At 31.9% G+C, this 12,515-nt stretch overlaps 4 protein-coding genes across 4 annotated transcripts; 2 read left to right on the top strand and 2 right to left on the bottom strand.

The window, feature by feature from the left end:
* Positions 1-3,467: 3,467 nt before the first annotated feature.
* Positions 3,468-3,689, top strand: MONOS_7992 (uncharacterized protein; the record flags this gene model as incomplete). Its single annotated transcript, XM_067878361.1, has 1 exon — positions 3,468-3,689. The coding sequence occupies one exon, from the start codon at positions 3,468-3,470 to the stop codon at positions 3,687-3,689; it is 222 nt and encodes a 73-aa protein (XP_067720957.1).
* Positions 3,690-4,799: 1,110 nt separating this feature from the next.
* Positions 4,800-6,041, bottom strand: MONOS_7993 (uncharacterized protein; the record flags this gene model as incomplete). The annotated part of the gene is made up of 2 exons (XM_067878362.1): positions 4,800-5,618; positions 5,925-6,041. 2 exons carry the CDS (start codon positions 6,039-6,041, stop codon positions 4,800-4,802), a joined length of 936 nt encoding a protein of 311 aa, XP_067720956.1.
* A 1,018-nt stretch (positions 6,042-7,059) lies between these two features.
* Positions 7,060-11,033, top strand: MONOS_7994 (uncharacterized protein). The gene has a single exon (XM_067878363.1). It carries the CDS (start codon positions 7,100-7,102, stop codon positions 10,070-10,072), a length of 2,973 nt encoding a protein of 990 aa, XP_067720955.1. The 5' UTR covers positions 7,060-7,099; the 3' UTR covers positions 10,073-11,033.
* A 79-nt stretch (positions 11,034-11,112) lies between these two features.
* MONOS_7995 (uncharacterized protein) lies at positions 11,113-12,157 on the bottom strand (the record flags this gene model as incomplete). The annotated part of the gene is made up of 2 exons (XM_067878364.1): positions 11,113-11,877; positions 11,939-12,157. The coding sequence occupies 2 exons, from the start codon at positions 12,155-12,157 to the stop codon at positions 11,113-11,115; spliced, it is 984 nt and encodes a 327-aa protein (XP_067720954.1).
* Between the last annotated feature and the right edge of the window lie 358 nt (positions 12,158-12,515).

The following is a 12,515-nucleotide window of genomic DNA, read 5'->3' as shown; positions in this document are numbered from 1 at the left end:
GAGCAAAAGTACAGATAGCAAATGAAAAGTACTCTTTTTCTAATTATTATAAAATTATTATTATTTGGCGAAACTTCGTCTATCATGTTCTATCTAAATAATTCGAAAAATACAAAAATAATGGGTGAGATCATTGACTGAAATTGTTCTTTCGCGTATCTTCTCATATGGCTTTAAAACATTAATGGATTCTGTTGTTTGTATATATAATTTTAATTATTATTTATTTTCTTAAAGAAAAATTTCATTATTTAAATTATAAGTAACAAAAACACAAATTCTTTTTTAATGTCTTTGCTTGGGAACTCCGCTGACGAGAAAAGAATGCATCACCTTAAAAGTGCTTGAATAATCATTACATAGTTGGTTCATGGTATAAATAATATTGATGTTTGTAATTTCAATTTTTTATTGAAATAAATAATATTTTGTATTCGATTTGGTATCTGTATATCTCAGAAGTTAAATAACTTAAAGAAATAAATGGAGCATTTGATATATTGTATTTGGAATGTTTTGATTACACTAGCACAGAAAGATATAAATGATAATTTGCAACCAGAATTGAAAAAGAAAATCATCTTTGGAAGATGCATTATTGTTATTGCAGCGCAATGAATACTTCAATATATTGGGGGATAATCTGGATCGAAAAATATTCAAATTCTCGATTGCAGGAAAAAGAACGAAAAGATGGTTGTTGAAAAAGAGATGAAAAAGAAAAAACACGAAAAGAAGTGGAAATGGCTCTTTTGGCATTGAGTTGCATTTTTTCTCATAATGTTTAAACTTTTTTATGTTTTCAACGTTTTTGAATTTCTTTCTTCTCCTCTTTCATATTTTTTATTTTTTTTTAATTTTATTTTATTTTTATTTAATTTTTATTCAGTTTTTGTTTTTTTTTAAAAAGAAAAAACAGAATGTTTTTAGGATGAAATCAAAGATGTCATCCCATATCATCGGGAGCGTCACTGCCTGGTTCAACTTGAGCGGAAATCTGCAAGAGAGTTTTCAATAAGCAGATTTTTTATTTATAAACTATTTTCAAAAGCGCTGTTGTCAATTTGATTTATTTTTTTTTCGAAAAATTGAAAAAGAACTGGAAGTGCATGCAAGAGACGTGGATTAAAAGAGAAAGAGAATGGAGAAAAGGAAGGAGGAAAAGAAACAGAAGCGAAGGAGCTTTTTATGAGATGACTGGACCTGCGTTGTGATTTTCTCTACTTCGATCAATCGAAGATCAAAAATTTTGTGATATTTTTTTTGAAACCTTGTTCAGATATTCAGAGAGGAATAGGAGAATTGTTGAGAAATAGGTTGTGATCGCATTTATTCCTTGAGTTGAATGATGAAAAGTTGAGATTTGAAAGCTGTTAACTTGTTGAGATGTGGGGCAGTTGAAGCTATCGATGATAATTTTCTGATATCTTTTGTTCACAGCAAATTCTAAGTTTTTTGATGCGTTTTATTGTTTCACATACTTTCAAAATTATTGTTGAAAATGTGAATATTTAATTTTTCAAAAGATAAGAAAAATGAGTTCACATTCATTATTATTCTTGAAACCTTGTCGTTAAATACAAAGGATAAAAGAAATCTCATTAGAATTTTCATTTTTCTTGTTTTTTTTATAACAAAAGCTATTGAGAAATAAAACAAACACATATTTTAATGTAAAATTGAAATTACTTTTTTTCATTCATAAAATGAGAAACATAAATCAAATTAACACAATCAATTCAATAAAAGCCAAACATCAACAACTTCCTTTTGAATATCATAGATTTTCTTTTGTTTGTGAAAAAACATATAAAAGAAAAATAATTCATTTTCATCTTATCAAGATTTTTCTATCCAAAAATAGAAACAAAGTGAAATATAAAAAAATACAATAAATTATCATTTTCCCATTTATTCCCACTCTCTTCTTCTTCAAAATCATCTCCTCAATCTTGTGTTCTGCATAGATGCTATAAACTCTTCCACACAAACACTATGAAATTCTTTAAATAATCCAGCTTTTTTATTTATTATCAACTTTCTTTTTGTAAAAAATTTGTTCAATTTCATTCATTCCTTTAATCGCGTTCGCCTAATTATTCAACTCAATGCATAAAACAAATTTTTGTCCATTATATGTTGCTATTAACTAACTTATTCGGTTTTCTGATCTATGCAACATATAAATTGAAAAACTTTCACAAAATATTATTTATTTCAATAAAAAATTGAAATTACAAACATCAATATTATTTATACCATGAACCAACTATGTAATGATTATTCAAGCACTTTTAAGGTGATGCATTCTTTTCTCGTCAGCGGAGTTCCCAAGCAAAGACATTAAAAAAGAATTTGTGTTTTTGTTACTTATAATTTAAATAATGAAATTTTTCTTTAAGAAAATAAATAATAATTAAAATTATATATACAAACAACAGAATCCATTAATGTTTTAAAGCCATATGAGAAGATACGCGAAAGAACAATTTCAGTCAATGATCTCACCCATTATTTTTGTATTTTTCGAATTATTTAGATAGAACATGATAGACGAAGTTTCGCCAAATAATAATAATTTTATAATAATTAGAAAAAGAGTACTTTTCATTTGCTATCTGTACTTTTGCTCAACTTGTCTGTCAACGAGGTTATATCTCGCCTTTTTTTTTAATTTCTTTTCATTTCAAAAAAAAATTTTTTTTTAAAAAAAATGAAAAGATCATCACCAGAATTTTTTTGAAATGAGTGTTGTCGAAAATAAAAAACAACAAGGATTAAAGAAAATTAGAAGTTTTATGAGATCCTTTTAATATCGACATATTGAAAGAAGATAAGAACGAGTTGCAACAATTATCGCTAATGGAGAAGCTTTGGTTGTTGATGCTGCAAACATGAAGGAATTCACTCGCTCTGCAATTGATAGGGCAGTTGCAGCGGTGGAAAAAGGAAGAAAGGAAGGTAAAAATTGAAGACCAGAATTATTCAAGCAGGAAGAAAAGGAAACTATATTGGTAGTGCAGAAAACAGAATGTGAAAGTGGGACAAGTTTCAATTCAGCGTAAATGAGGAAATTAGTTTGTCACAATTTTTTATTTGTTGTTTTTATCTATTTTTTATCCTTTCAGATGAACAATGTTATAAATGATGGAAGGAAAGACAACATTGACCAAGAAGTGGAAGAAGAAAACATTTCAAAAGCCTGTCCCTTTCAATATGTCAAAATGAACCTCGAGCTTAATGATTTCCACCCTCAAAATGTCGACATCCAAAGGCTCTCCGCATCAAATCAACAAACTCTTCTTCCATTTTTAACTCTTTCACAAAACCTTCATGATCAATATTATTATTCTAACTCTCTCATCTTCAATATTGATGATTATTCTCTAAGACTTTCTGATTCTTTCTCTTCTCTTGTTTTCCATCCTTCAGACATGCTTTATTGTTTCTTTTAAACACCGATGAATATGCCGAATGCAACTCTCGTCGTTGCAGTTGCAGCTGATGGCTACTGCCTAAAAAGCGTCGATCTGTGGCCTTGTCACAAATTACCTGATGAAGTGCGCCTTGTTCTGAGTTCGCAGTTGGATGTTTGGAGTGAAAATGAAGGATGGATGACTGAAGCGCAATTCCTCAAATATGCTGAAAAAGTGTTCCAGACAGGATACAGATATAGAGGAAAAATTTAAAAGAGAAATGAAGAGTGGTGACTTCTCCTTTTTGATTCGCATTCATCGAGAGCGCAGCTTGACTGATGGAAGAAGTTTGCCGATTCTTTAATAGATGTCGTCACCTTCGTGCCCCACACCACTCACATTGCACAGTCATTGGATCATGGCGTATTTGCTGTTTTTAAAAAAACAATTAATGCTAATTATGAAGCACCTTCTTCTTCATCTGTTATTTTGCGACGAGAAGCACTGGCTGATGTTTTTCCACAAGCTTTGCAAACTTCTTTGTTGCCTTCAACAATCAAATCATCATTTGCGAAGAGCGGAGTGCTGTCTCATCAGTGGCACGAAGTGTTAGCCAAGCTTCCAAAAGAACGTTCCGTCACTCTGAAGAAAAGAACAAAAAGGTTTGATTATTTTGGTTAATTAATAACTGATGAAGTTTTTTTGATAGTATGGAAAAAAGAAAAGGATGAAAGAAAAGAGTCAAAAAATGAAGAAAAAGATAGTAAAGAAATTGAAAAGGCTTTGTTTGAAGATGAAAAACCGAAAAAAAGAAAATTCAACACATTGAAAATTTGAAATGATGATATTTCTGATGATGGAAAAAAAGAAAGAAACTCTCGAAAAATTGTGAAACAAGAGGTTGTTGATTATATTTATTATTAGTATTTTTTTTAAAAACGAAGTCAATACACAATGCACAAAAATAAATTCATTTATTTTTTGTTCGGGTTTTCAAAAAAATGTTCGGGTTTATAAATCACCGTAATGGAAAAATTCTGTTCAAATTATTTGAAACAAACTTTTTTATTTAATACTTATTTAACTTCGAATTTCAAATTTTTTTCTTTGAATTAAATTTTTGAAATGGGAAAAAAATCCAGTTTTTGTTTGAAATCTGAATCTTATAATTTTCCCACTTAGTTAATGTTAATCTATTTTTATTAAAAAGAACAAAAATGAAAGGTGTAAATTATCAAATTAATAAAAGGCTCGAGTTTTCAACTGAATTCACAAAGACCCATAATTGTTTCATAGACAAATTGACACTCGCAGTAAAGAAAGAATATTTTAAATGAAGAAGAAAATCTTCAAAAAATAAATAAATAAAAATAAGAAAGACATTCAACAGACAAAACAAAGCGCATCATAATCTTTTTCATTGCCAATTAAATACCTATCGATATTAAAAATGCGTCCAACAATTATTTGTTTGAGGCTCAAAATAGTGTCATAAAATCCTTCTTCCTCCATCATTTCGCACATTTCACTTTGCAACATCTTTAACTTCCTCCTGGCTTCCTCGTTCTCCACACGTTCACAAAACCCCCGTGACAGCTGTTTCAGCAACTTCAAGCACAACCTTTCCATCAGCTCGTGCAGCGTCGGCTTCTGCAGCTCTCCCACCAGAATTGCCCCTGCACCAATCCTCATCAGCTCAAATGCCACATGCTCTTTCGCATCCACCGCACTGACGTACAAAGAGAGGCACTCATTCGAAACACTTATGCGGCTGACCCTCGCTTTTCTGTTTAAACAGGCCACGCTGCTTGTCAGCATCAGCACGTCTGCGTCACTCAGCTGGAAGAAGAAGAGAAAGATGTATATCGTCATCAGCCACCGCTTAATAACAGAAATTTTCTCTTCTTCTTTTCTTTCTTCATCATCATCATCGTCATCATATTCTTCTTCTCCGTTCGCCATAATTCGTTTTTCCTTTTTCATCCAATCAACGCAATATGAAAGCTCTTCTTGTTCATTTGCTGCTTCAGTCACAAAATGCATCTCTTTCGCATGCAAACCATCCAGCCCACCTCCCAACAATAACCTGGTCTTCAAAAAGCCCCAAGCAGACTGATACGCCAGTCTCGAAAGATTACGATGCTCCTGATGGTACAGGATGATTTCGGTTATCTCGTTCAGGTACAATGCCGGATCGATTAACTATGATGAAACAAATGCAAATATAAACATATGGGTGATTCTTTTTGAAAAGTCACAAATGTTTAATTCTCAAATACTTTAAAAATTTCATATTTTGCTCAAATTTCTGTTTCAGCTCACAAATCTCCTCAAAAATGTTTGAAATCGCATTATCAAGAAATAGATTCCATTAAAGTGTAGTTTGACACTTGTTAACAAAATATATAGCTATATATGAAATTTTTGATTCTTATGAAAATTAGACATTTGTGACTTTTCAAAAAGAATCACCCATATTCATATGCCATATAATTAAAATGCTCATACCACAAATTCAGGAATGCAACTCAAAGCCAATAAGGCAGTTTCAACTTCTTTTTGTGTTTCTTCACTTTCCTCTTTTTGTAACGAAACTTTCAGCAGACAAGGAACAATAAAAATCATCAGTTCCTTCGAAACGTTAAAATTAAAATCACTTAATAATAGATAGCATTTGCAGAGATCAGTAATTTGCTTTTCATTGTTCACTTCCTTTTTTTGTGCTTCATCAGTTAGCAGGCATTCAATTTTTCTACATAATGAACAATCATCAAAGTTGTTATTCCATATTCCTTTCAATACTTTGCAACGTCCCATTCATATCAGCAGCAATGAAACATTTTTCAAAGAAATTTCATCTTTTTCAAACATATTTCCAATCTTTTCGTAAACAGTTTTCGCAAAAAAAGAATTTAATTCTTCCTCATTCATTTTGTCAATCAAACAACAAATTTTATCGCTAATACGGCTCGGCTCTCCAAAAGAAAGTTTATCAAACAGGCGGATTAATTCTTTTCAAAACAATTAAGAACGCAAAATATATAAAAATAATCAGATATACTCGAAAACTTCTCTGAAAGAGGAATCTCTCGCAATTCAGCTGTTGATTTTCCCTCTACAGCATTAATATTATCTATTTTTAGAGTTTAAATAACAATAATTGTGCTTTCAACTTATCAATCAACAAAATAATCAACCAAAGCAAACATCTCTCTCTATCTATGAAAGTTAAAATGGAAAAAATTCATAATCCAATTTATATTTTTCCAATAAATAAAACATGAAATCAATTTCCTTTCATTCATTCAATATCCCTTTCAAACTTTAGATTCAAATATCTTTTCTTTTGATCATCTAACCATATAATTTTAAAAAAATTGAAATATTTAAATTTTATCATTGAGATATTTCAAGTATAAATTGATGAAATATTGTTTTTCTTCAATTATGATTTGAAATAAAAAAACAAGAAAATTTGTTTATGTAGAGTATTTTGGAAATTCAATTCAAAGTGTTTTCAGAATGAGATATTTTCTTATCACAAAGTTCTATAAACAGCAAATAATTTAAATTTCTTAAATTTTTAATTTAAATTTTTATTTTCGAAAAAATTAAAATCAAAAATTGAAATAAATATATGGTTATGATCATAAAGGATAATTTTAATTTCGGAATATTGCGATATGTTTTTGTTTGTGAGCATTTTTTGCTGTGTCTACGACATCAATTGCATTAAAAAGAAAGGAGATGAAGACATGCAAACAAAAAGAGAAAAGGGGGATGCGGTTTTCTGGAGAAATGTTAATTGTGCATGTGAAGGAATTGATTGTCTGAGTCTTAATTCTACCGCACGCTTACACGAACGTAAAGAAATAATAGAAGACGATGAAGGAAACATGGACCAAATGCACGAAAGATGCCTTGAACACTTGAGCAGAAAAACCTCTTTTTTGAATTTGGACGATGTCAGCTTGCGAAAAGAGAACGAGAAAAGAATTACTGAATGCCATTCTGAAATTACTTATAAAGAAATGGAACTCAATGAAGAGAATGAAGTTGAAGTTGATGGAGAAAACGGGGTTGACAGCGAAGAATGTGGACTATCAGGGAATACACCATGCAAAACTATTAAAAAGGCAGTGGAGCATTGTAAGCCTGAAGGAAAATTATTGATCCACACAGGAGAAAGCTGCAATAAATTCGATACCGAGCCAATTATAATTGATGGGAGACACATCGAACTGAAGAACAGAGACCAAAATGCCATTGGTATAACAACAGCTTTAGACGAAAAGAAAGTGAAAAATGGTGACGCCTTGTTTTGCGTTAAAGGCAAAGGGTTTTTATACATTAGCTATGCCGATATTTGCGTGGATACAAAACGAGAAAGTGGAAGAAATCAAGGATTACTTGTTGTGGAAGGAGAAGGTTCACAAACAAAATTGGAAAAAACGAATATCAGCAATATAGAGACTGGGAATGAGCTGAGCTGCGTGCTTATTGAATGCAAATCTGGAGAATTGATGTTTCAGAGCATAGAGATTTCACATTTTGTATCTTCCTGTGCACTGATACTTGCTGAAGCCTCTCAAAAAATTGAAATTTTCGCCATGACATTGGACTCGATCACCACGAAAAGCAAAACGCAATCGGTCTTGACTATAATGGGAGGATGCCAATCTGCAAAGTTTGATGATTGCACTTTTACAAATTGCTGGTCAACAGAGCACAAATTGGGAGGTGCAATATATTTGGAAATAACGAATAGCGAGCATCCTTGCTTGTTTTTTCGAATGCATTTCACGAATTGTTCGTGCGGAATTGCAAACGCGAATGCAGATAGGCTGAGTGCTCATCTGAATGACGAGTCAAAAGGAGGAGCGATGTTTATTCAAGCCACAGACGAAGTCACAAAAACGCTGAAACTTGAATTGAAAGATATGGAGTTCACGAATTGTGCAGCAGAGAAAGGGGAATATATTTACTTGTCTTTCCCAGAAGGAAGAAAGCAGATCGATGAAGATCAATTTTATTTAGAGATGGAAGGGATTTACGGGAAGAAGAATTACATATTGCTCGAAGATAGGAAAGATGGAAGAATTATTGACCTAATAGCAGACAAAGAGAATATATTGCCATACCATTCAGTGAACATCTTTGTTGGAGGCGAAGAAGCAAGCAACGAGAAAACATGCGGGCGAAAAGAAGAACCGTGCTCTCAATTAAGTGATGTTGCCAAACACAAATCTTGGAAAAATCGCATGTCATTGTATATCATCGAGAAAATATTTGTCAACGAGCCGTTTTCTGGATGCCAAGTTACAAAGTTTTCTTCTGTTAATGATTCCGTATCAATGCTTTCATTGAAAGGTGAACAGAGCAGAGGAACCGTTCGAATTGGAGCAAATATAAAAACCGACTTTGCACTTGCAGTGTTCGGAGACGAAATCAGCATGTTTTCATTTTTTCATTTGGATTTTGAATATCCAGACGCGATCGAAGGAGATGCGCTAACTTTGATATACGGGGAATGTGTTTTCCAGATTACAGATGTTGTATTTCGGCCTTGGTTCACTGGCTTGAAAGGTGAAAACGTGCTTGGAGGAGAAGGAAAATTACTTCCATATACGCTGATTGAATTTGGGCGAGTTACTACAGAATTTTCACAACTTGTAATTTACGGAAGAAACAAAAATATCACCCGAAAAAGTCAGCGTGGGAGCGATGAGGCAGCTTACAGCCTCAGAGCTTTTCGGAATGCAACAAACGAGGAACATTTGAATCAGAGGAATGAAGAGAACAATCTGTTGTGTTCGTGGGATTCAGGACTTTTATTTCTGAATGAATCGTCTTTAGCATATGTTAATGACAGCTCATTTATTGACATTGGTGATGGAGCAATACTTTCTCATTCAACTACGTTGCATTTGTACAACTGCAGTTTCATAAACAACCATCCAATCGATGCTGGCTGGGAGAAATTTCCATCTTTGCGGCACAATGTTAGAATCAATGGAGATGGGATTCTGGTGGAATCGTTGTCTCCAGGAAGTGATGGTCTTGATGGGAAGCCATTTGGAATGCTATCTGATGAAAAAGCATCTGGAACAGCTGCTGAGAACATGGATTCATATTTCTTTTCTCCTTCTTTGAAGAATGTGACGCTGAAAAGAGATGAAACCAGCAAAAAGAATGAACTTCAAAGAGAAAATGAAATTGAGAAAGAAATCGAAGCAGTTGTGCACGGGTCATACTTGTTTCCGTGTGGACTTACGTTTGAAGTGTCCAAAAAAAGGAAAGGAGAAGAAATGAAATGGGCAAATTGCCCAGTTTCTGAATACACAAATGAGACAGAAATGAAAGTGAGGATTCCTCCATCTTTGTTTGAAGTTGATGATTACACATCAGTTGTTTGTCGCTTGACTTATTCGAGTGGGATTATTAATGGAGAGAATAAGCATTCTGCAAATGTGATTTTGGTGAAACAGAAGAAAGACGATCCAAAGGCAATGCCCACCACACATCTTGTTGTAATCATTGTTTCCACAAGCGTTTTTTCTGTTGTTGTGGTGGTGATTGTTATTGTGAGTATCGTGTGCGTGAAAAGAAACAAAAAGCGAAGACAGTACAGCGCTTTCAAATATGTAAAACAATGAGCTAGAACGTGACAATTCTTAAAAAATCATTTGTGATAATCACTTCTTCTATCTTGTTTTTGCCTTGTTTTAATTTCATGAAATCTTGTTAAAGTGCGAGTTTCATTCTGTATTTTTAATTTCTTCAAAATTGAAAATAGTTTCTTGAATTTTTCTTTTCTTGTTTTATTTGATAGAAATTAATTTTTAGCAAATGTTTTTGTATATATTCAGGTATTTCTTTTCTTCTTAGTGCTTTTGATCTTGTTTTTTTGATGCATTTCTTCCTTTTTATGAAAAATGCAAGGAATGCAATCGTTATTTATAGCATTTATCAATTTGCGATTAAAAAACATATTTCAGCATTTTTGTTTTTTGTTCCAATTATCAATAGTTGAGTTCATTTTATCAATTCTTAATTGTTTTCTTGAGTTTTATTTTTTGTGTATTTTATCATAATTAAATTTAACAATATTTCACATTTGCGAATTTGGATAAAACGCTTTGAGAAACACAGATAATCGAAGCGATGAGTTATTTTTAAGGTGTTTCTTATTTGTCTGAAAAAATGCTTAAAAAAGAAAGAAAGAATCAGTGAAAAAAAAAAAAGAAAACAAACTTTTTTTGATTTTGCACTTTGTAGATGATGGAGAGAGGCAATTGTTAATTATCCTCTCTCATTCATTTATGAGATGCTGTGAAAATTCAAAAATGAATTCCTTCATTTTCAATATTCTTCTCATTTCTTTTTTCTTTAAGAAATAAACATTTTTTCTGGAGTAAAAAAATGCAAGAGAGAAACAAAAATGATTCATGGAAAATTATCATTTGTTTGTTATTCTCTTTGAAAAACAGCAAATCATTTTTCATTCAGACACTTCTTAACCCCAAGAAACAGCAACAAAAATAGGATATTCAAAAATTCAATCTGTTCATCTAATGAAGCGAAACAAAAATAAAATATAAAAAATATATACTCAAATGATTATTTTCAATTTCACGAAATGATAAAAAGTAAAAATAAATATTTTGAGCCATAAAATTCGAGGAATTTCATTTCCTCAAACATTCACAAAATAATCAGAAATTTTCAACGATAGTCCATAATAATATCGTCTGTTAAAAATCTTTAAAGTTTCATGAAAGCTTATGATGATATCTTCGTATCCTTCTTCTTCCATCTTTTCAAAAATCTTCCTTTTCGTTGCCTTTCTTTCCTCTTCTTCCCTTTCATCTTTATTCTTTTCTTTCAATTTCCTTGAAACATTCATAAAGAATTTAAAGCATTCATTTGTCCTGCCTTCATTCAATGTTTGTCTCTGGATCTCTTCCAAAACAGCTTCCACAGCTCCTCCTTTAAACAAGTCTTCAATTCTCACAACTCTCCTTTCTGCTGCATTTCTCAAGGAGGAAATGCAGAGATTGCTAATAACGCTGTGATTATCCTTGGCTGCTCGATATACCTGAACAATGCTGCTTAAAAGCCCAATAAATTCTTCATTCTCTAATTTGCATCTGAGGAAATAAATCGCGATTGTTTCGACCCATCTTATCAAAATAAACTCTTCTTTCGTTTCTTTTCCTCCTTCTTCTCCTTTTTTTCTGTTCCAATCCACATTTCTTGTCAGCTCTTCCAGTTCTCTTGCTGCTTCTCCGACAAAATGCAGCTCATTCGCAACAGTATCTTCCAAGCTATTGTCAACAAAAAATTGATAATTCAAAAATTTCCAAGCAGACTGATAGGCCAGATGCGTAAGATTTCTGTGTTTCTGATGATGTTCGATGATTTCTGTAATTTCCTTCAAATACAGTTCTCGTTCGATAAACTAATAAGATATGAGGGGAAAAAAAGAAAACACAATAAAAATGAAAAAGAAATGTTCATACATAATATTTGATGTTGCTCAAAGCCAGCAACGCCATTTCCACTTCCTTCTGAGCTTCTTCGGTCTCGTCTTTCTTTGAGGCAGCTTTCAGAAGGCATGGCAAACAAATTGAAAGCAATATAGAAAGATTAGTAGCGCAAAGAAAAACAAAACATTCGCAAAGATCAATCAGTAGATTTTCGTTCTTTTTTTCTTTTTTCTTGACTTCATTTTCAATCATCTTTTCAATTCTTTTGCTCAACGAAGATTTCTCAAAGTTAGAAACTTCAATTCTTTTCAATGTCGCGTAATACACAATGTGTTTCAACAACAAAATTGCATTTTCCATCGACATTTTCTTTTTTTCAACCATTGTTTTTATATTTTCGAACATTTTTACATATAAAATAAAAAGAAATTCAAATTCATTCATTCTTTCAATTATTTCATTCATTTCTTCAATTTTCTGTTTCTGTTTTTGTTCATCTTCATCGCAATTTTCGAGATCGTCAAGCAACTCTTCAGAATAAAAAGAAAGCAAAGTCTGCTGAATCCTCTTACAAAAAATAGAAAAATTGAACAAACTCAAAAATTTTTCT

This window comes from Monocercomonoides exilis (assembly GCF_001643675.1).
Source record: "Monocercomonoides exilis strain PA203 chromosome Unknown scaffold50-658552, whole genome shotgun sequence".
Classification (NCBI taxonomy): domain Eukaryota; phylum Preaxostyla; order Oxymonadida; family Polymastigidae; genus Monocercomonoides; species Monocercomonoides exilis.
This window is presented reverse-complemented; position numbering and strand designations above follow the sequence as displayed.